The following is a 20,314-nucleotide window of genomic DNA, read 5'->3' on the forward strand; positions in this document are numbered from 1 at the left end:
AAGTAAAAACAAGGAAAAAAAGGAAAAACAAAAATGCCTTGTTTATTTTTTAAAAAGTAAAGGAAGAAGAATGTACTTATCCTTATTCTTCCTGCTAAATACAGCTAACACCTTGAACATTATCCATAAAACAAGCATAAGACTCTGAAAGGGTGAGAGACAGCCAATTGAAATAGACTATCCCCTGAGCCATAAAACAAACCTCAACAGATTTAAAAGAACTGAAATTATACTCAATATGTTCTCCATCCACAATGGACTCAAATTATAAATCAGCAACAGGAAGATAACAGGGAAATCTCCAAACACTTAGAAACTAAATTACGCACTTCTAAATAATCCATGGATCGAGGAGGAAGTCATAAAGGAAGTTTTAAAAATACATTGAATTGAATAAAAATTAAAATACAACTATCAAAATCTATGGGGCATAACTAAAGCAGTGCTGAAAGGGAAACAGTACCAAATGCATACATTAGAAAAGAGGAAAAATATCAAATCAATTAAAGGTCTCACCTCAAGAACCTTTAAAAAGAAAAGTAAAATAAATCCCAAATCAAGCAGAAGGAAATAATACAGACAAGCAGAAATTAATAAAATTGAACACAGGAAAACAACAGATAAAATCAATGAAACAAAAGGCTTCCATAAAACTAATCTCTAGCAGGACTGAAAAGAAAAAGAGAGAAGATACAGGCTAACAATATCCAGAATTAAATAGGAGGGATCACTAAAGACAGGTATTGTAAAGATAATAAAGGTACAATAAGAAAAACTCACAATGAATCTGACAAATTAGATGCAGCGGACCACTTACTTGAAAAGCACAAACTACACGACTCACCCAATAGAATATTAATCACTTGAACCATCCTATAACTATTAATGAAACGGAATCTGTTATTTTAAAACTTCAAAAAAAGAACAAATAAAAGCAATCACTACACAAAACCCTGGAGAAGGAAATGGCAACCCACTTTGTCTGGAGAACACCATGGACAGAGGAGTCTGGCTACCCTCCATGGGGTTGCAAAGAGTCAGACACGACTGAGCGACTAAGCATACACAAAACCTCGCACATCATGCTCAAAACATATTTGTTAGGGACTTCCTGGTGATCCAGTGGTTAAGAATCTGCCTTGCAATCCAGGGGACGTTGGTTCAATCCCTGGTCAAGGAACTAAGATCCCCACATGCCATGGAGCAACTTAGCCCACACGTTACAACTAGAGAAGCCAGGGCACTAACCGCAACTGCTGAGCCCACAAGCCACAACCCGAGAGACCATGCGCCACAACAAAAGGTCCCATACGAGGCAATGAAGATCCTGCGTGCTGCAAGTAAGACCCAACGTAAAAAAAAAAAAAGACCCAACATAGTCAAATAAATAATAAATATTTTTAAAAGCATGGTTTGTTAACCATATCTATGTACATGTGGGCTTCCCTTGTGGCTCAGCTGGCAAAGAATCCACCTGCAATGTGGGAGACCAGGGTTCAATCCTTGGGTTGGAAAGATCCCCTGGAGAAGGGAAAGGCTACTCACTGCAGTATTCTAGCCTGGAGAATTCCATGGACTGTACAGTCCATGGGGTTGCAAAGAATCAGACATGACTGAGCGACTTTCACTTTTACATACATACAAAAATTGTAATTCATCTAAGACAATCTAAAAGAATGATTGCATCCCAAAGTCTAAAAGGCAATAGATAGATGAATTTATTACCTAGTGAGTTCCAGTTCAACCTCTTGTATCCAGATCTAAACACTCTTAATAATTCCTGGGAATGGTCATCAAGAAGAAGAGACTCTGCCTCATTTAACGTTCCTGTGAGCGTGTGATAATGATCCAGCATACGCTGTATCCCATCCGTGTACCTGTACATTACAGGAAAGTCACTGACATTCGAAAAACGGAGCTCATAATAAACTCAATAATCTTATAATATGTTCCAAAAGACCAATGACCAGACTAAAAATTTTAAAGAGTGTCACTCTTCCCATTAACTTTCCTTTTTGGAAAATATTGGTTACTTTTTAATTTCAAAATGTTATTTATAGGGAACTCTACTCAATACCCTGTAATGACCTATACGGGAAAATAATCTAAAAAAGAGAGTCTGTATATATGTGTGCATGCTAAGTTGCTTCAGTCGTGTCCAATCCTTTGTGACCCTATGGACTGCAGCCTGTCAGGCTCCTCTGTCCATGGGATTCTCCAGGCAAGAATACTGGAGTGGGTTGCCAAGCCCTCCTCCAGCGGATCTTCCCGATCCAGGGATCGAACCCATGTCTCTTACGTCTACCTTCATTGGTAGGTGGGTTCTTTACCACTAGCGCCACCTGGGAAGCATGTATGTGTAACTGATGTATAATCATGTATAACTGATTCACTCTGCTGTACAGCAGAAAGTAACACAACATTATAAACCAACTATAGTGATACTGAAAGTTCCTCAGTCATGTCTGACTCTTGGCGACCCCATGGACTGTAGCCCACCAGGCTCCTCTGTTCATCGAATTCTCCAGCAAGAATACTGGAGTGGGTTTGCCATTCCCTTCTCCAGGGGGTTTTCCCAACCCAGGGATCAAACCTAGGTCTTCTGCATTGCAGGAAGATTCTTTACCATCTGAGCCACCAGGGAAGCCCCAAAATCAACTATACTCCAATGAAAATTAATTTAAAAAAATAAAAGTGCTATTTAAGTTAACATGAAAGGTTTATCTTTACTATTTTAGACAAATGTATTAATACGTATTTTAAACATTTCTTAGTTTTCATTTCTAATGTGGCAAACATTGATAGTTATAAAATCCACAAAAATGAAAGCCTTGGCATGGGCAAGGGGTAGTTCTCAATAATTTAGAAGAGTGAGTGTAAAGGAGTTCCAAGATAAGAAGTGTTGACCATTGATTTAAAAGTAGAATCCTTTTACCTAAGAAATTTGTCCTCCTGGAGGGCAACGTTCCTTGCTAATTCAGGGACAGGGAAGCCCAGCTGTTCCAAGTACTTTGTTTCATTAATAATCTCCCTGAGGGCAGGTGAAAAGTTGATTGAGAAAGCAGCCACTCTGTCAGGGTTTATGGCATCATCACCAGCGGCAGAAGTCTGTGGAGGAGACGATGTTTCATAAGCGTGGGAAGGGCTGTCCACAAAGCAATCAGATCAACGCAACCCAAGTTATAAATGTGAATCTGAAAAAATCAGTGGAGGAGTTTTGCTACACTGATAGAGTGGGGAGCTGACCAGAACTAAGCTAGAAGACATACTTGGGTGAACAGAGTTTTTAAAGAATTTGATTTAGCGCTCACGGTTAAAAATTGGGCAATGAAAAAATCCAAAAATCTGGCATCCCTCAAAAAATTGGAAAAGCTGATGATAAATGACAAGAAGAGACTGAAAGCTGGGGAGCGGCTGTCCTTTCTGAATAGGACACAAGCCATCCATTTCCTGACAAGCTCTACCTGGCCTCTTCACTCATTTTAGCGCCTACTTCGGAACTTAGGAGACCAAAGACCTGAAACTGCCAGGCCCAAGTCTTTCCTTCCTCACTGTTAACACTTAATCTGTTCAGCTATATGCTGGGCCCCGTGCTATAGATGAGGATGGATCACGTGAAACCAAGACAGGCTGGGACCTGGGACCCTTTGCTGCAATGCTTGCACCTGGACACACTTCTCCAGTAACAAAATACAAATAAATTATATGAGACCAAAAATAACTGCATACACTCGCAGTTGGAGCAAATTCTAGACAAAAAGACTGAAAAATCTTTATTGCCACTTCTGAAGAGCCATAGCAAAAACAGGGTGTCCGGAGCAAAAGCTCCCTGAACTCAGCACCACCAAAGGGATGGGCAAATTACTTAAGCCACCCCTCTGGCCAGACCCCCTGGACACACCCTTACCCTCACCCCATATAATGAACAAGCTCAGCACCCGATACTCGGGCAGTGAGAGAGCAAGGGAACATGTTACTTCTGACTCTCCATTGCTGCAGCAGGGGCCCCCATAAAGCCTTGCTTTGAATTGCTTATCTGGCCTCCAGTCAATTTCTATTGATTGGGGAAGGCCAAGAACCCTGGTTGCTATCAAAGTGACACTTTCCTGTAAGTTAAAAATAATCAACCATCAGCGGTTTGAACCTGTTTCATACACGGTTCAACTAACACTTTGCATGTTTATGATCATCTGATCCAGGTCATTTTACAAATTGGGTCCCTGAAGCCCAGAATTAAGCCAAGGAGTCAGAAGGGTGGCTTGATCCCTACCTGTTCCCTGACCATGACATTTTGCTACCTCCATGTTTTCCCTTCCTGCCTCTCTTCTTCTCCCTGGTCAACCCCTGCCACCTCTGCCCTTCTTTGCCTTTGATTTTGGAAATACCTCTCAACTTCGTGAGAGTCAACACATCAGACCTCAAGGAAATGGGAGTTACCATCATCTTACATGGCCCCCATAGTCTGGGACGTGTGTGTGTGTGTGTGTGTGCACGCATGTCAGTGCTCAGTCGCGTCTAACTGTTTGCAACCCCATGGACTGTAGCCCACCAGGCTTCTCTGTCCATGGGATTCTCCAGGCAAGAACACTGTTTCAGAACTGAAAAGATGCACCTTAGTAAGCAGACTCTTCTTCATGAGAGTTGGCAGGATCTGTTCCGTCATCTCTTTCCACTGCTCATACTTTCTGTCTTCATAGTCTTTCATCATCCTACCCACTTCCAAATATTTTTGTTTGACCTATCAGAGAAGTCAGGCAAATGTCACTTTGTCCTTGAAAATAACAATTTTTTCTCTCTCCTGAGAAAAAAATCACTTAATACTTTACGCAAGAGGAAGCAGGCAGATTTGCACAAATTTGGATGGTTTGCTTGCCATGATACAGCTTAAAATCTAGGCTGATTAGTAGGACTCACAAACCTCAGCCTATGGCTGGAAGCTCAAAAAGAATGACAGTTATTTATGATTTGTGAAGACCATATGAAATTCAAATTTCAGCATCCATAAATGAAGTTTTATTGGAACACACCTGTTCATTTACATGTTATCTACCATTTTCTTTCTAGAAAGGCAGAGTTGAATAGTTGCAACAGGGGCCATCTGACCCACAAATGCCTAAAATATTTATTCTCTGGACGGTTAAAGAAAAGGTTTCCCAGCCCTTGTGATATAACAGACAAAAATGCATGAAGAGGAGGGACAGTATTATCAAAAAGAGCGTGGTCACCCTCTGGAGAGACTGAAGATCCAGATCAGGGGGAAGTCATGTGATTGTCACCTGGAAGCTATCATAGATATATCATGTCATACATATGGAGATGTGGTCCCCAGGGACCACAGGAAAGACTGTCTAAGTTGCAGGCATGGATTTGAAATTGAGCTGCTTCTCATGCAGGCAACTCTGTATGGCCAGCTCATGCTCGGGGGTCACCTGGATTGAAGGAGCCACCTGGGCATGCTCAAGGCTACCCATCTACTATTAAACCGTGAAATACAGGACTTCCCTGATGGTCCAGTGGTTAAGAATCCACCTTCCAATGCAGGCCATATGGGTTTGATCCTTGGACAGGGAACTAAGATCTCACATGCCTTGGGGGCAACTAAGCCCATGTACCACAACTACTGAGCCTGCACTCTGCAGCTACTGAAGCCTGCATGCCCTGGAGCCCGTGTTCCGCAACAAGGGGCACCACCGCAATAAATCCATGCACCACAAATAGAGAGCAGCCCCCGCTCGCCACAACTAGAGAAAGCCCACGTGCAGCACTCACTCAAGACTCAGAGCAGCCTAAATAAATGAATGATTTTTTAAAACGTGAAACTCAAAACAGGCCCGTTGCAGCAGACATAACGTACTTCTCTTCCTCCATCACTGTCCAGGATCTCCTCTACTTCTTGAAATCTGAGGATGGTGTGCTTAATCCGGAAGAACAGGGACCGTTCCCAGTAGATTGCACCTGCTACCGGGGGATGGTTCTTATACAATGGGGGGTTGTCGAGGTTCTGGACAAAGATTTTGTTAACTATGTCAATCTGCAAAGCAATCAGACATATTCCATAAGCGAGCAGTATCAGCGTGCGAGCCAAGACAAGATTGAACTTGAGGTTTGTATCTTTAAAGAAATGAACGTAGAATATCAAGAAATACTTAAAGGTACAGAATAGTGCTTTTACTACTTAGTTTCTACTGCTTTTTCTTATACTCTGCAGGAATTTTTGGTTTGGTTTAACATATGCAATGATCCAGACTGCCTTGTACTTACAGACTGTGTATAATCATTCAGTGGACCATTTTTTGGCCTTGCCATGTGGCTTGTGGGATATTAGTTCCCCAGCTAGGAATCGAACCCAGGCCCTCGGCAGTGAAAGCACAGCATCTTAACCACCAGATCGCCAGGGAATTTCCCATGGAAATTTTGAAATCTGTTCCAGACATGACAGGTGGCCAGGCCTCCTGCATTGTGTGTGTGTGTGTGTGTGTACATGTCACTGAGGTTTTATAACTGTTTATCATGTAATATTTTTCTAAATGTGGTACAATAGGCATGACAAAAGTCACCATCTCAACCATTTTTCAGTGTGCATTTCAGTGGAATTAAGTACATTCATGCTGATACAACTTAGTGACTGAACAACAATAAAATGCTGTTGTGCATCCATCATCACCATCCATCTCCAGAACTTCTTTCATCTTGAAAAGTTGAAACTCTGGGTACCCATGAAACACAGTAATGCCCCACTTCCCTCTCCCCTGGCTCCTAGAAACCACCTTTCTACTTTGTCTTTATGACTTTGACTACTCCAAGTACCTCATGTAAACAGACTCATAGAGTATTTGTCTTTTTACGATTGGCTTATTTTAAAGCCCTCAAGGTTCATTCAGGTCGTATTAGAAGCACATGGCAGAATTTCCTTCCTTTTTAAAGCTGAATAATATTCCATTGTACAGATATACCACACTTTGTTTATCCACTGGTCTATCAATGGGCCCTTGGGTTACTTCCAGGTTTTGGTGGTTGTGAATAGTGCTGCCATGAACATCAGTGTTCAAATATCTCTTCGAGACTCTGCTTTCAATTATTTGTGTATATGCACAAAATGGAACTGCTGAATCATATGACCTGGGCTTGCACTTTAAAATAAAATTTTGCAACCATAATTCAAAAAGACACACATACCCCAATATCCATTGCAGTGCTGTTTACAATAGCCAGGACATGGAAGCAACCTAAATATCCATCAACGGATGAATGCATAATGAAGTTGTGGTACATATGTACAATGGAATATTATTCAGCCACGAAAAGGAATGAAATTGGTCATTTGTAAGTCATGTGGACGGACCTAGAGTCTCTCATACATGAAGTGAGAAAGAGGAAAACAAATATTGTATATTAATGCATGTATATGGAATCTAGAAAAAGGGTACAGATGAATCTATTTGCAGGGCAGAAATAGAGACGCAGATGTAGAGCATGGCCATGTGAACACAGCAAGGAGAGGGGAGCGGGGGATGCACTGACCTCCACCGTGTATAAAATAGACAGCTAGTGGGAAGCTACTGGACAGCACAGGCAGCTCAGTGTGGTGCTCTGTGATGACCAGGAGGGGTGGCGTGGGAGGAGGGGGGAAGGATCAACAGGGAAGGGATATATTAATATGTATACCTATAAGTGATTCACATGGCTGTATAGCAGCAACTAACAGAACATTGTAAAGCAATTATACTCCAATAAAAAGAACAAATTAAAAATGCATCAATAAGCCTGTCACACTCTCATGTGAATAATTAGGTGTCAGAAGCAAAACAAGATCTGCCCCAACAATGGTCTTGATCTCCAGAATTTGTGAACACATTATATGATAAGGAGGAATTAGGTAGTAAATGGAGCTAAGGTTGCCAATTAGCTGACCTTAAAATAAAGAGATGATCCTGGATTATCTAGGTGGGTCCAATGTATAATGAGTCACACACACATGACCTTCACACTACTACACTCTTTTTTTTTTTTCCCACTATTACACTCTTGTTACTACCATTATTACTATGACTATTCACTCAGGGCCCATCACAATGTAATGGCATATAAGATTGATGGCATAGAATATTGTACTTCATAAGTTCCTACTGAATTTCTCCACTAAATAAACAAACCCACTTCCTTTTGGCTACCTATTCTGGTTATACGACATGCTATTTGGGGGAAATTCCACAGTTTCTCTGAATTTAGATGAGAAAGACAACAGTGTGGTCCAATTGCTTACACTTTGCCAAGTGTATTTTCACTGCTACAACAGCCACGGATTTTTTTTCAGTTACCTCTTTACAATACTGTGCAAGGATATCATTAAATTTCATCATCATTTGTCGATTAATGGCCTCCCGTGAACGAATGTGTTTAAATTTTAAAAGCATATCAAATGCTGCTTCAGCTGATCGAAGTGTCTTAAAAGATTCGTCAATGAAATTTTTTGCTTCTTTCTCAATAACCTGCCAAAAACAAACAAAAACAAAAAAGCCAAGGAAAAAACCCTTAGGACCCTGTAATTATCCCACAAAAAGCAAAATGTCAAGAAAGAAGCAAAACAAACCAAATCGGTACCTTGAGAAGGATTTCCACTGTACTTTAGTGGAAGCTATACTGTGTTAGCTACAGTATAGGTAGGTACAACTCTTTGCAACCCCAGGAACTGTAACCAATCAGGCTCCTGTGTCCATTGAATTCTTCAGACAAGAACACTGGAGTGGGTTGCCATTCCCTTCTCCTGAGGATCTTCCCGACCCAGGGATTGAACCTGGGCCTCCTGCATTGCAGGCAGATTCTTTACTATCTGAGCCTCCAGGACTTCCCTTAGTGGAGGCTGAGGTCCAAATAAACATAGCAGACCAGCTGCTGGATCAGTTTTCTGCTCTCTCCCTTCCACTAGTCAAAATTATGGAAAAGGAAATTTTTAAAATATAAGCTCATATAGACAAAGAAATGGGAGAGGACACAACAGCAGAGATAGTTCAGGTAAACCCATTCCGCCTGGGGAATAGGAGTGGGGAGAGAGGACATTGAGAAATGTTCATTTCCACCTTATGCTCTTCTGCACTGTTATCATTTTTCACCAAAAAAGCAGGAATCCCTTTCTATGATTTGGAAAAAAAAAAAAAAAACCCTAAACATAACTAAATAACCCAACAGAATCACAGTATCCACTTCCAAGGTCAAATCGAAGGATGTGTTACTTGCCAGGACTTCAATCTTGAAGTCGTCCATCACGTATTTCCAGTACTGGGAGCACTTGATGCTGAAGGGGTCAAAGGTCAGGTTTTCCATGGGGGTGACCAGGCCGTCCACCCTGCACAGAACATCATCGATGCGCTTGGGATCCCCAGTCACTGCTTTCAGCTCTGGACCAAATATGTTGTAGAATTCCTTCACGACCTGTCCAATCAAACAAAACAAGGGAGGTGACCATTTGGTTTTCTAATGATGCTTCTGATGTTATTAATAAATGGATTGTGTCACACGGATAACTTCCTCTCAGTCTAAGCCCTTGGGTTACCCACCGCAAAAAGGACCAGTCCTAGATGTCCTGGCACAGTTGTCAAAGTTTTCAGGCTCAGGACCCTACCCCCTCTTTCTGTCTCTTCCCATCATGCTCGTCCCCTGTTGCCTTATAGTCACTCCAGGTCTCTTTCAGATCCAAGTTCCTTTCTGTCTCAGGGCCTTTGCACACACAGTGTAAAACGTCTAGTTGCCTACTGTGTGTGCATGTGTGTTAAGTCACTTCAGTCATGTCTGACTCTTTGTGATCCCGTGGACTGTAGCCTACCAGGCTTCTCTGTCCATGAGATTCTCCAGGCAAGGATACTGGAGTGGGTTGCCATTCCATTCTCCAGGGGATCTTCCCTACCCAGGGATCAAACCCACATCTCTTACATCTCCTGCATGGACAGGCAGATTTTTTTATATCACTACTGCCACCTGGGAAGGCCCAGGTACCTACTACTCATCATTAAATATGCCTTCATCTTGTCTGATCCTTTAGAACAGGATAGGCCCCTACATGGGTAACTCAAACAGTAAAGAATCTGCCTGCAATGCGAGAGACCTGGGTTCAATCCCTGGGTCAGGAAGATCCCCTGGAGAAGGGCACAGCGACCCACTCCAGTATTCTTGCCTGGAGAATTCCACGGACAGAGGAGCCTGGTGGGCTACACAGCCCATGGGGTCAAAAAGAGTCGGACACGACTGTGTGACTAACACTTTCACTTTCAGGCCCCTACACACACTTCCAGAGCCCCCTCTATTCCCCTTTCTTAGCAGTCATCTCAGCTGTAGCTATGGATCTGAGTGATTTTTTTTCCTCTCATAAGAATTTTTCGAGGTGGATCATTTTTAAAGTCTTTATTGAATTTGTTACATTACTGCTTCTGTTTTATGTTTTTGGTTTCTTTCACCGGAGAACCATGTGGGATCTTAACTCCCCAACCGGGGACGGAACCCGCACCCCATGCGCTGGAACGCAGTCTTAACCAGTGGACCACCAGAGAAGCCCCTCCATGTGATTAGCACGTCCACCCTCTTTCTCTTCCACTAGACTGTGAGCTCCGTGAGGCAGAGATGATGTACATACAGGGCAGGCTTCATAGGTGTGGGACTCAGGCAGGTGCACAGGGCCCCAGCCTCCAGAGGGCTCTAGGCTGGATTGAAGGCTCTGCTATCACCATCCTGAAATTCTCGATCACTTTATCTCTGAGCTTGTGTTTTGTAAATGAAGTCTGAGGAGGAGGCAATCACGCATGTGTGTGAGCAGAGGAGATAGGCCAAAGCTGGGTGTGGGCTGTCCACGACACCCCATTGACAGGCACCATGTGAGGCCCCGTGAGCAGAGACTCCTAGCAGAGCCGTGACGTGCAGGAGTTCAGGGAGACTCAGAGCCAGTACTAGTCATCATGTTGCAGCCGCGATGAGTAAACAAGGACAGTGACAGCTCAGGGAGGCCACCTTCTCCCTTTGAAGCAGAGCTGGCTTCCAATATTTCATAATAATCACAAATAGAGTATAACCTTTAATACTGTGAATCCTACTGTACAACTGTAATCTATATAATGTACATCAACTACATTTCAATTTTCTAAAACAAATGTTTAAAACAAGAAAACCAAGGAAAACCACTGGCAGTCCAGTGGTTAAGATTCTGCAATTTCACTGCCGAGGGCCCAGGTTCAATCTCTGGTTGGGAAAATAAGATCCTTGCAAGCTGAGCACTGTGGGCATTAAAAAAAAAAAAAAAAAAAAAGTAGGGAAGACGGGTAGAGGAATGTCACAAAACTGAAGGGAAAGTTGCAAAGGTCAGGTGTGCTTTGGGACATTCTGGAACATTCTGTCTGCTCTGCAGGCATCTGTCCTGGCCAGACCCTCCCGACCTCCCTGCTCCCAACTGACACGGGGAGATCCACATCGTCAAAAAGCCAAACTGCCTTCCATGGAGCAAATCCCAGATCTGACCACTTTCACGTGCATTGAAGACCCAGCCTCCCTACCTGCAGGATGTCATAGAGGTCCTGGCAGATGGTGGCCATGTAATCCGTTCTCTCGAACAGCCGTTTCCGATCAAACTCCCACCGAGCTTCTCTCCCCGAAGCCTCGATCTTGGCCCGGGTGTCGAAATAGGCCTTTTTCCACATGTTGAGGGTGTTCCTGGCCTCCAAGGTCTTGTGCTGTGCGCTCGTTCGGTTTTCTCTGGGAAGCAAAGAGACACCGTGATGGGCAGGAGGGCAGAGATGCGAAGAGGCGGGGAGCTGGAGCTATGCTGCTCCCTGGTGGGGAGGGGCAGGTTCTAAGGGGACAATCCTAAGCAAGGAGCTGAGCCTCTCTGATGACATAGCCTCATCGCAAAAAGCTTCCCAGGCAAGAGACTGTTCCGCCAAGAAATTTGCAGCAAAGAGATTTGCAGCGGTGTGGGCAGGATTCCAAGCCACCGCCCAGGTTGACCTTCACTGCAGCTGCCCCTCAATGGGCAAAGCCGTGGTTTACCCAATAAGTTTTCTGTTTGAGCTTGAAGGGAAGCTGATGGCCTTGGGTCCACAGGGGGAGGGGGGAGTGGACTGTAACACTGGAGGAAAAATGATAGTGCTGAGATTTTGGTACCTACTTCACTTATATAGATTATTTTTTAAGAAAGTAAAAAAGAGAGTGAATTCTCTGACCCTCTGGTTAGGACTCTGCACTTCTGCAGGGGGCACGGGTTCAATCCCTGGTCGGGGAACTAAGATCCTGCATGCAGCTCAGCCAAAATAAGAGAGAGAGAGTTAAAAAAAAAAAAAAAAAAAAGATCGGTGTCTCCTTCCAGATTTGATCCTCAGAGGCTATTCCACCTGAGGGGATCCAAGGTCCAGGAGTGAGGTTCCCTCAGACCACGTGCCTCGGTCTCTCCAAGGATAATTTGCGACCCCATAGACTGTATCCACCATGCTCCTCTGTCCATAGAGTTCTCCGGGCAAGAATACTGGAGTGGGTTGCCATTTCCTCCTCCAGGGGATCTTCCTGACCCAGGGATTAAACCCAGGTCTCCTGAACTGCAGGCAGATTCTTTACTGTCTGAGCCAATAGGGAAGCCCCTAATTAAAGAAGATGGTCCTGATTAATCCACACAAGTAGAGTATTATTTGGCCATACAAAGGAATGAAGCACCGATACAGGCTACACCATGGAGGAACCGTGATAACATGATGCTGAGTGGGAGGAGCCAGTCATAAAAGACCATAAGTTGTCTGACTCTATTTGCATGAATGTTTAGAAGAGGCAAGTCCCCAGAAAGTAGATCAGTGGTTGCTCAGGGTTAGGAGGGAAGAGGGGCGGGGGAGAGGCAGCTAAAGGGCCCAGGGTTTCTTTCTGGGATGAAGGAAATTTTCTAAAATCACTGATGACTATGGATGCACAACTGAATCTATTGGGCTGGCCAAAAAGGTCATTGGGGTTTTTCCATTACATCTGCTGGAAAAACCTGAACGAACTTTTTCACCAACTTTGTACTAAAAGCATTCAATTGTATGTTTTAAATGGGTGATTTGTACAGTGTATGAATTATGTTTTGATACAGCTGTTTAGGACTTCCCAGGTGGTGCCAGTGGCAAAGAACCCTCCTGCCAATCCTGGAGACATAAAGAGATGGGGGTTTGATCCCTGGGTTGGGAAGATCCCCTGGAGGAGGGCATGGCAACCGACTCCAATTCTCGCCTGGAGAATTCCATAGACAGAGGAGCCTGGCGGGCTACAATCCGTGGGGTCACAAAGAGTGGGACACGACCCTTAGCACACACACAAAGCTGTTTAAGAGCTTAAGAAACACATAGCGCCGCCCGGTCTTACTTGAACAAAGTCCGCAGATTCACCACTTTGCAGACTCGCTCGGCAATCTCCCAGGCAATGCGCTCCATGAGCGGAACCATCCTCTCGTCTTTGTTGTAGTGGCGGGAGATGATCCACACCATCCTCAGGGCGCTCATCATGGAGGGGATTGTTTCCAAGACAACGTGAAAGCTAGATCCATGTGTTATGTTCTAACCAGAGAGGTGGGTGCAAACGAAAGAGCACGGCAAGCTGGCTCAGTCTCAGGGCAAACGGTGTAAGAGAACAAGCAGTGGACAGGAAGTTTCAATTTTTTTAATTTAAAAGATATTTTAAGATGGTACAGAAATACTCAAATGAACTTTTTGGCCAATCCAGTTATTAAATGTATTTCTGGATTTTATTACTTTTGGGGGAAAAAATATGCTCCTGCTGCAGGTCTCTCAATTTAAAAAAATCTTTTTACATTCTTTTTCATATTCTTTTCCATGATGGCTTACCACAGGATATTGAATATTATTCCCTGTACAATACGGTAGGACCTTGTTGTTTCCCCAATCTATAGTACACTTAGCAGTTCGCATCTGCCAGCCCCAACCTCCCACTCCTACCTTCTCCCACCCGCCTCCCTCTTGGCAACCACCGTCTGTTCTCTATGTCCCTGATTCTTGTTTCTGTTCCATAGATAGGTTCATTTCTGTCATATTTTGGATTCCACATACAAGTGATATAATACAGTATTTGTCTTTCTCTTTCTGACTTACTTCACTTAGTGTAATAATCTCTGGTTGCAACCATGTTGTTGCAAATGGCATTATTTCATCCTTTTTCTGGCTGAGTGATATTTCATTGTATACATGTAACACTTCTTTATCCATTCATCAGCTGATGGACATTTAGGTTGCTTCCGTGTCTTGGCTACTGTACACGGTGTTGCTAACAACATAGGGGTGCATGTGTTTTTTTGAATTAGAGTCTTGTCTGGCTATATGCCCAGGAGTGAGATAGCTAGATCATATAGTAATCCTATTTTTGGTTTTCTGAGGAAAAGTGAAAGTGAAGTCGCTCAGTGGTGTCCAACTCTTTGAGACCCCATGGACTGTAGCCTACCAGGCTTCTCCGTCCATAGGATTCTCCAGGCAAGAATACTGGAGTGGGTTACCATTTCCTTCTCCAGGGGATCTTCCCGACCCAGGGATCGAACCCGGGTCTCCCTCATTGGAGGCAGACACTTTAACCTCTGAGCCACTAGGGAAGCCCATATTTCTTTGAGCCCCTTTTTTTAGTGGGGGGGTGGGGGGGGCGGGGTCGGCAAGAATACTGGAGTGGGTTGCCATTCCCTTCTCCAGGAGATCTTCCCAACCCAGGGAATACTATTTTCCACAGCGGCTGCACCAGCTTACATTCCCACTAATAGTGTAGGATATTCTTCTTAATTTAAAAAAAAAAACGTTCTTATCATGGAAGAAAGTGTTTAACAAACAAAAGAAGTTTGAAATAGGTAGGTCTGTATGCACTGACATGGAAAGATAAGATTTACAATTAAAATAAATAAAGCAATTTGCAGATATATATTTGGAGTATGGATGTGTGTATACATATGTAATTATTCTGTATTTAGTGGCAGGAGTGCCACTGAGTGAATCAAAGTTGGCATTAGAGGTAATTTTATCCAGTGCCAGTGTTTTCCAGGGTATGCGTCCTTTGGCAAGAAGTAAGATGATTTTTGACAACAGAACTTCTAAAAAATATATTTATTTTAAGGAAAAAATATATACTTATTTTAAGGAACTTTCAAGATTGTTAATGCATGAAATGTTTTGCTACCATCTGATCTTGATTTCTTCTATTAACTTCATTTCTAGTTTTCTAAATATTTGATGAAAACTTAAGAAAGAGAAAATATATACTTACTTTAGTGTACATTAGAAATAACTGTTATATCAAACCAATACCTGCACAGGCTTGATTGTTTAAGATGACTCTATATTACCCACACAAAAATATATGAATAAATCTAAAGTTAACTTAAAGGAAAGTAAGTTTCAGATTCACAAAGGGATGGCAAAATACCACAAAAGCAATTACATGAGTGATATAAGCTGGCCTTTCACTGGTCTTTGCAAGCCACTTGCTCTGCAGAGATGACAAATAAATTTCAAGCGAGGAAACATTATCACCAACATCAATTTAGAGGCAGACTCCACTTGGACCTCAAGCCCTCGGATTCGACCAGTTGTTTGACCACTTACAGGGGCCACCTAGATCCTTATCCAGGCGCCACTTGTGCTGCTGTTGTGCGCTGATGCTGTTGATCCCTGACGCTGCTCCTGACATACTATGTTCTCCGCATGCATAAGTTAACTTGAACCTTCCAGCCACCGTTCGAGGTAGGTTCTCTCATGAGCTCAGTTTTCCAGAGAAGGAAACAGGCTCAGTGAGGTTGCGTATGCAGCTGCGGGATATTCAGGACTGGGGTCAACACATTCACAGTACTTCACCACGCATAGAGCATCCCCTCAACCACACAAACAGGACTCTTACTGGCCTCATCACTAGAACAATAATACTGACTCCTGGCCTTGGAATAGTGTACTGTGTGCATGCTAAATCAGAGGGGAGAGGAACTGTGAAAAAGGAAATTACACTTGTGGTTGGAATGTAATAAAATGGTGTGCTCACTGTGGAAAAGAGCTAAATATAAAATGTTCATGGACAGTTAAATATAGAAATATTGGAACTTCCCTAGCGGTCCAGTGGTTAAGAGTCTGCCTTTCAATGCAGGGGACATGGGCTCCATTCCTGGTCAGGGAAGTAAGATCCCACAGGCACTGGAGCAACTTAGCCTCTGCACCCCAACTAAGGAGCCGACAAGCCACAGTGAAGATCCCCCCCAACCCGCATGTGCTGCAACTAAGACCTGACACAGCCGTAAATAAAGAAATGTTTTTTTGAAAACACAGAATTGTCATATGACCCAAGGATTCTACTCCTGGGTATATGCTCAAACGAATTGAAAGCAGAGACTCAAACAAATATCTGTACACCCAGATTCATAGCAGCATTCTTCACAATAGCCAAAAGGTGGGAAACAACCAAAAAGTCCATCAACAGAAGAATGGATAAGCAAAATGTGGTGTATACAGTGGAAAATTACTGAGCCTTAAAAAGGAATGAGATTTGGACATATACTATAGCATGGATGAATGGTGAAAACATTATGTTGAGACTTCACTGGTGGTCCAGTGGCCAAGACTCCGAGCTCCCAAAGCAGAGGACCTGGGTTTGATCCCTGATCAAGCAACTAGATCCCACATGCTGCAACTAAGACACAGTGCAGTCAAATACAAAAAAAGAAAAGGAAAGAAAACATTATGTTGAGTGAAATAAACCATACACAGAAGGACAAATAGGGTACGGTTCCATTTCTATGAAATTCCTAGAACAGGCAAATTCATAGAGTTGGAAATTAGAATAGAGGTTACCAGGGGCTAGGGGGAAATCGGAGTTGTGGTTTAAGCAATGTTGAGTTTACGTTGGAGACAGTGAAAAAGTTTTGCATATAGGAGGTGATGATGGGTACCTAGCACTGGGTATGTATTGAATGTTACCAAACTTACTCTTACAAGTGGTTTCAATAATAAATATTATGTTATATATATTTTACTGCAATTTTTTAAAATGCTGAATAAACAGAAGTTAAATCTGTGTGGCTGACTTTCCAAAGTGCAGAGCACCCAGCCTACCTTGAAATGACGTTCCACTGTGGAAAGAAATCTCACGTTGTCTGAGGCCTCCATGTGGAACTTGAACAATTCAGTTAAGACGGGCTGCAAGTTGGCCACAAGCAACGAATCTGACTCCTTCATCACTTCCAAGACTTTTCTGACTATTGGAAGCTTTGTTTGTTCATGCAGAGCACTTAGGGTGGCATTTCTTTCCCGCCAGAATTCAATCTCAGCCAGCGGACCATTACCCTGCGATGAGCACAGGATCATCATCATTAGTGGGGAATGGACACTGTGGTTGCTCCTCCAGCATCCATGCCCCTCCTCCAAAAGGCTCTATATTTAGGAGCTAACCCATGCAAGGACTTCAGGGGCGGACACCTGATCTAGGACGGTCCAATCAGAGGGAATCTCAGGACTCTAGGTGGGAACGCTAGACACTCCATCTTTCTCTGGACACAGTGGTGTGGGGATGTGGAGTCAGAAACTGCTGAAAGTTGTCACTATGAAGGAGACCAGCCCGAGGAGGAATCCCACTCAGAGAGGAGACTAGAACCAAGAAATTTACAGAGAAACCCAGCTAGATTGCCAGAGTCCTGATCAAACTGTACCTGAAACCAGCATTGCCCTCTGGACTTTTCATTGAGCCAATAAATCCTCTTTCTTGCTTAAGCCAGCTGAGTTAGATTTCCTGGTTGTTGTTGTTTTTTTCTTTCAGCTCAAACATCCTGACTGATATATAGTATTATCTTTATCAGTATCAGGGAGTCATCTGGTAGCACACTAACCTTAGAAAGCCCAAGAATGACATCTCAGGTATGTTTACTTTAATATTTTTAAGAAGGTCACAAAACAGTAAGAAAAGAGGCTAGATCACCCAGATTCCAAGACTCTTGGCTCTTTCTCAGGATGGCAAGCATGAACTGGATTAGGGATCTGCACACGTTACCTGTGGTGTCTTTTTCATCTGGCCCTCAAGGGCTGTAGATATCTGATTCAACCAGTTGATCACACATTGCTCCAAAATTTCAACTATTTCTGGGTCAGCTGCCAGATCAGACACCTCTCCCGCTACGCTGATGCTTGGCATTTCTAACTTGATCTCACCTAGTAGAATAAAAATGGACAGTTAGTCAGTAGTTTGGAGGAAATGGTTACAGACAATAATCTTCAAGGTAATTCTGGATCTTCTCTCCACACAAGAGTATATAGCCTGGTACATCACGATCCTCATATCCCTATATATCACTTTCATTAGAATGTACTAAAACATTTTATTTATTTATTTGGCTGCATCAGGTCTTATAGTTGCAGGACATGGAATCTTCCTTGTGGCGCACAGGCTTTAGAGTGTAGGCTAAGCAGTTACAGCATGCAAGCTTAGTTGCCACCCCTGCCCAGCATGTGGGATCTTATTTCCCCAACCAGGGATCAAACCTTCATTCCCTCCATTGGAAGGAAGATTTTTAACCACTGGACCACCAGGGAAGTCCCTAAAACATTTTAGACAATTACATCAGCGTAGCAGCATCAAGCTCTATCAAAATGATTTAGCTATTTATTAATAAGAATTCCTGAGTTTACAACCTAATGTCAATTTAAAAACTGAACAAACAACCAGATCTCAATAGATGTTCGAGAACGTCTCCAGCATGAAACAGACAATCCAAGATAAGTCAGCAACAATGACTTCAGAGGACACTGAGATAAAAGAAAAGATGGGGGTGGGGGGAGTTTTAATTCCAACTATTAGAGATTTGAGACAATACAGCATCCATCAAACAAGAACAGAATGCTATGGAAAAGGTACAGTCACAGAATAAGTGAAAGTCTAATCAAAAGTTGTGAAGATAAAAATTGAGGAACTCTTTAGGCACTCTTTAGGAATTCTTTGTCTGCGTAGAATACACAGACAAAGAGATGGAAAACACAAGTGAAAAGATAAGTGACAGAATCAGCAGAACACACCCAATAGGAATATTAGCAAAAGGAAACAGACAAATAGTGGAGGAAATTATCAAGAGAGTTTTTCATACTAAAAGGCTAGATCTTCAGACTGAAAATACAGAGTGCTTAGCACACTGAATCTCATAGAGTGCTTAGCAACATGAATGCAAAAAGAACCTCACAAAGGTCCACATTCTCCCTGACTGAAATGCCCTTGCTCCCCAATTCTACCTACCAATGCATTCCTCATCATTTCAGATGAGGTCAAATGCTGCCACCTCCAGGAAGTCCTCTTTGATTTCCTCACCACTTCTCCCAAAGGGTCTCACTTTTCCAAGCCCTAAGGACCCTAATATCTATCTCAAGTTACTTTTTCTGCCATAGTTCCTTGGGCCCTGGATTATAAAATCCTTGAAGGCAAGGATTTGTCATTCATCATTCTTTATGTTTCTTACAAAGACCAGCTCTGTGTCTTTCACATCGGGAGCAGGTAAAAAGAACAATCATGAATTAAAACCAAAAAATCTCCTGTACTCTTAATTCTTCTTCTTTTTAGGATTTTTTTTAAATTACAAGATAATAAAAATATTGCGATGGCCTCTGTCATACATCAACATGAATCAGCCATAGGGGTGTGTGTGTGTGTGTGTGTGTGTGTGTATATATATATATATATATATATATATATATATATATATATATATATATATATATCTCCCCTTCTCTTGAACCCCTCCTCTCCTCCTTCCTCATCCCACACCTCTAGGTTGTCACAGAGCACCAGTTTGGGGTTCCCTGCATCATACATCAAACTCCCACTGGCTCTCTGTTTTACACATGGTCACATATATGTGTCAGTGATACTCTCTCAGATCATCCCACCTCTCCATCCCCCATTGTGTCCAAAAGTAAATTCTTCTTAATGGAAACATCCTGCTTAACCAAGGAGAAAAACTGAAGCCTTACCTTCAAGTTGCTGCATTGTTCTTTGAATACTACTTGCAAATTTCTGGATGTTCATTAAAAATTCATCTCGTATTAACTGAATGCTGTGATATTCTATTGCTTCCCCAGGCATGCTAGGCAGGTCTATATCATAATCAAAAGAGTCTAAGACTTCTCCAGATGTGAGTCCCAGGTTGGCATCCTTGTGCTGACTGAAGGACAAGGCTGGCAAGAAAACCTGAAAAGCCAAGTTTAAGAATCAAATCATTTGTGCCACATATAGGTTCCACATATATGCGATATCATATGATAGCTGCCTTTTCTGTCTGATTTCCTTCACTCAGTAGGACAAT

General features: G+C 42.7%; 1 protein-coding gene across 1 annotated transcript in view; it reads right to left on the minus strand.

The window, feature by feature from the left end:
• Positions 1 to 20,314, minus strand: part of DNAH10 (dynein axonemal heavy chain 10) — a 159,133-nt gene that overhangs the window by 116,435 nt on the left and 22,384 nt on the right. Inside the window, exons 6-16 of the mRNA XM_068990326.1 lie at positions 19,983 to 20,199; positions 18,019 to 18,176; positions 17,088 to 17,318; positions 13,363 to 13,553; positions 11,535 to 11,733; positions 9,235 to 9,429; positions 8,319 to 8,489; positions 5,855 to 6,031; positions 4,613 to 4,738; positions 2,936 to 3,108; positions 1,726 to 1,877 (exon numbers count right to left, since the gene is read on the minus strand). Of these exons, the coding sequence (XP_068846427.1) occupies positions 1,726 to 1,877; positions 2,936 to 3,108; positions 4,613 to 4,738; positions 5,855 to 6,031; positions 8,319 to 8,489; positions 9,235 to 9,429; positions 11,535 to 11,733; positions 13,363 to 13,553; positions 17,088 to 17,318; positions 18,019 to 18,176; positions 19,983 to 20,199 (1,990 nt within the window). The remainder of the gene's footprint in view (positions 1 to 1,725; positions 1,878 to 2,935; positions 3,109 to 4,612; positions 4,739 to 5,854; positions 6,032 to 8,318; positions 8,490 to 9,234; positions 9,430 to 11,534; positions 11,734 to 13,362; positions 13,554 to 17,087; positions 17,319 to 18,018; positions 18,177 to 19,982; positions 20,200 to 20,314) is intronic.

Source organism: Capricornis sumatraensis, chromosome 17 (assembly GCF_032405125.1).
Source record: "Capricornis sumatraensis isolate serow.1 chromosome 17, serow.2, whole genome shotgun sequence".
Lineage (NCBI taxonomy): Eukaryota > Metazoa > Chordata > Mammalia > Artiodactyla > Bovidae > Capricornis > Capricornis sumatraensis.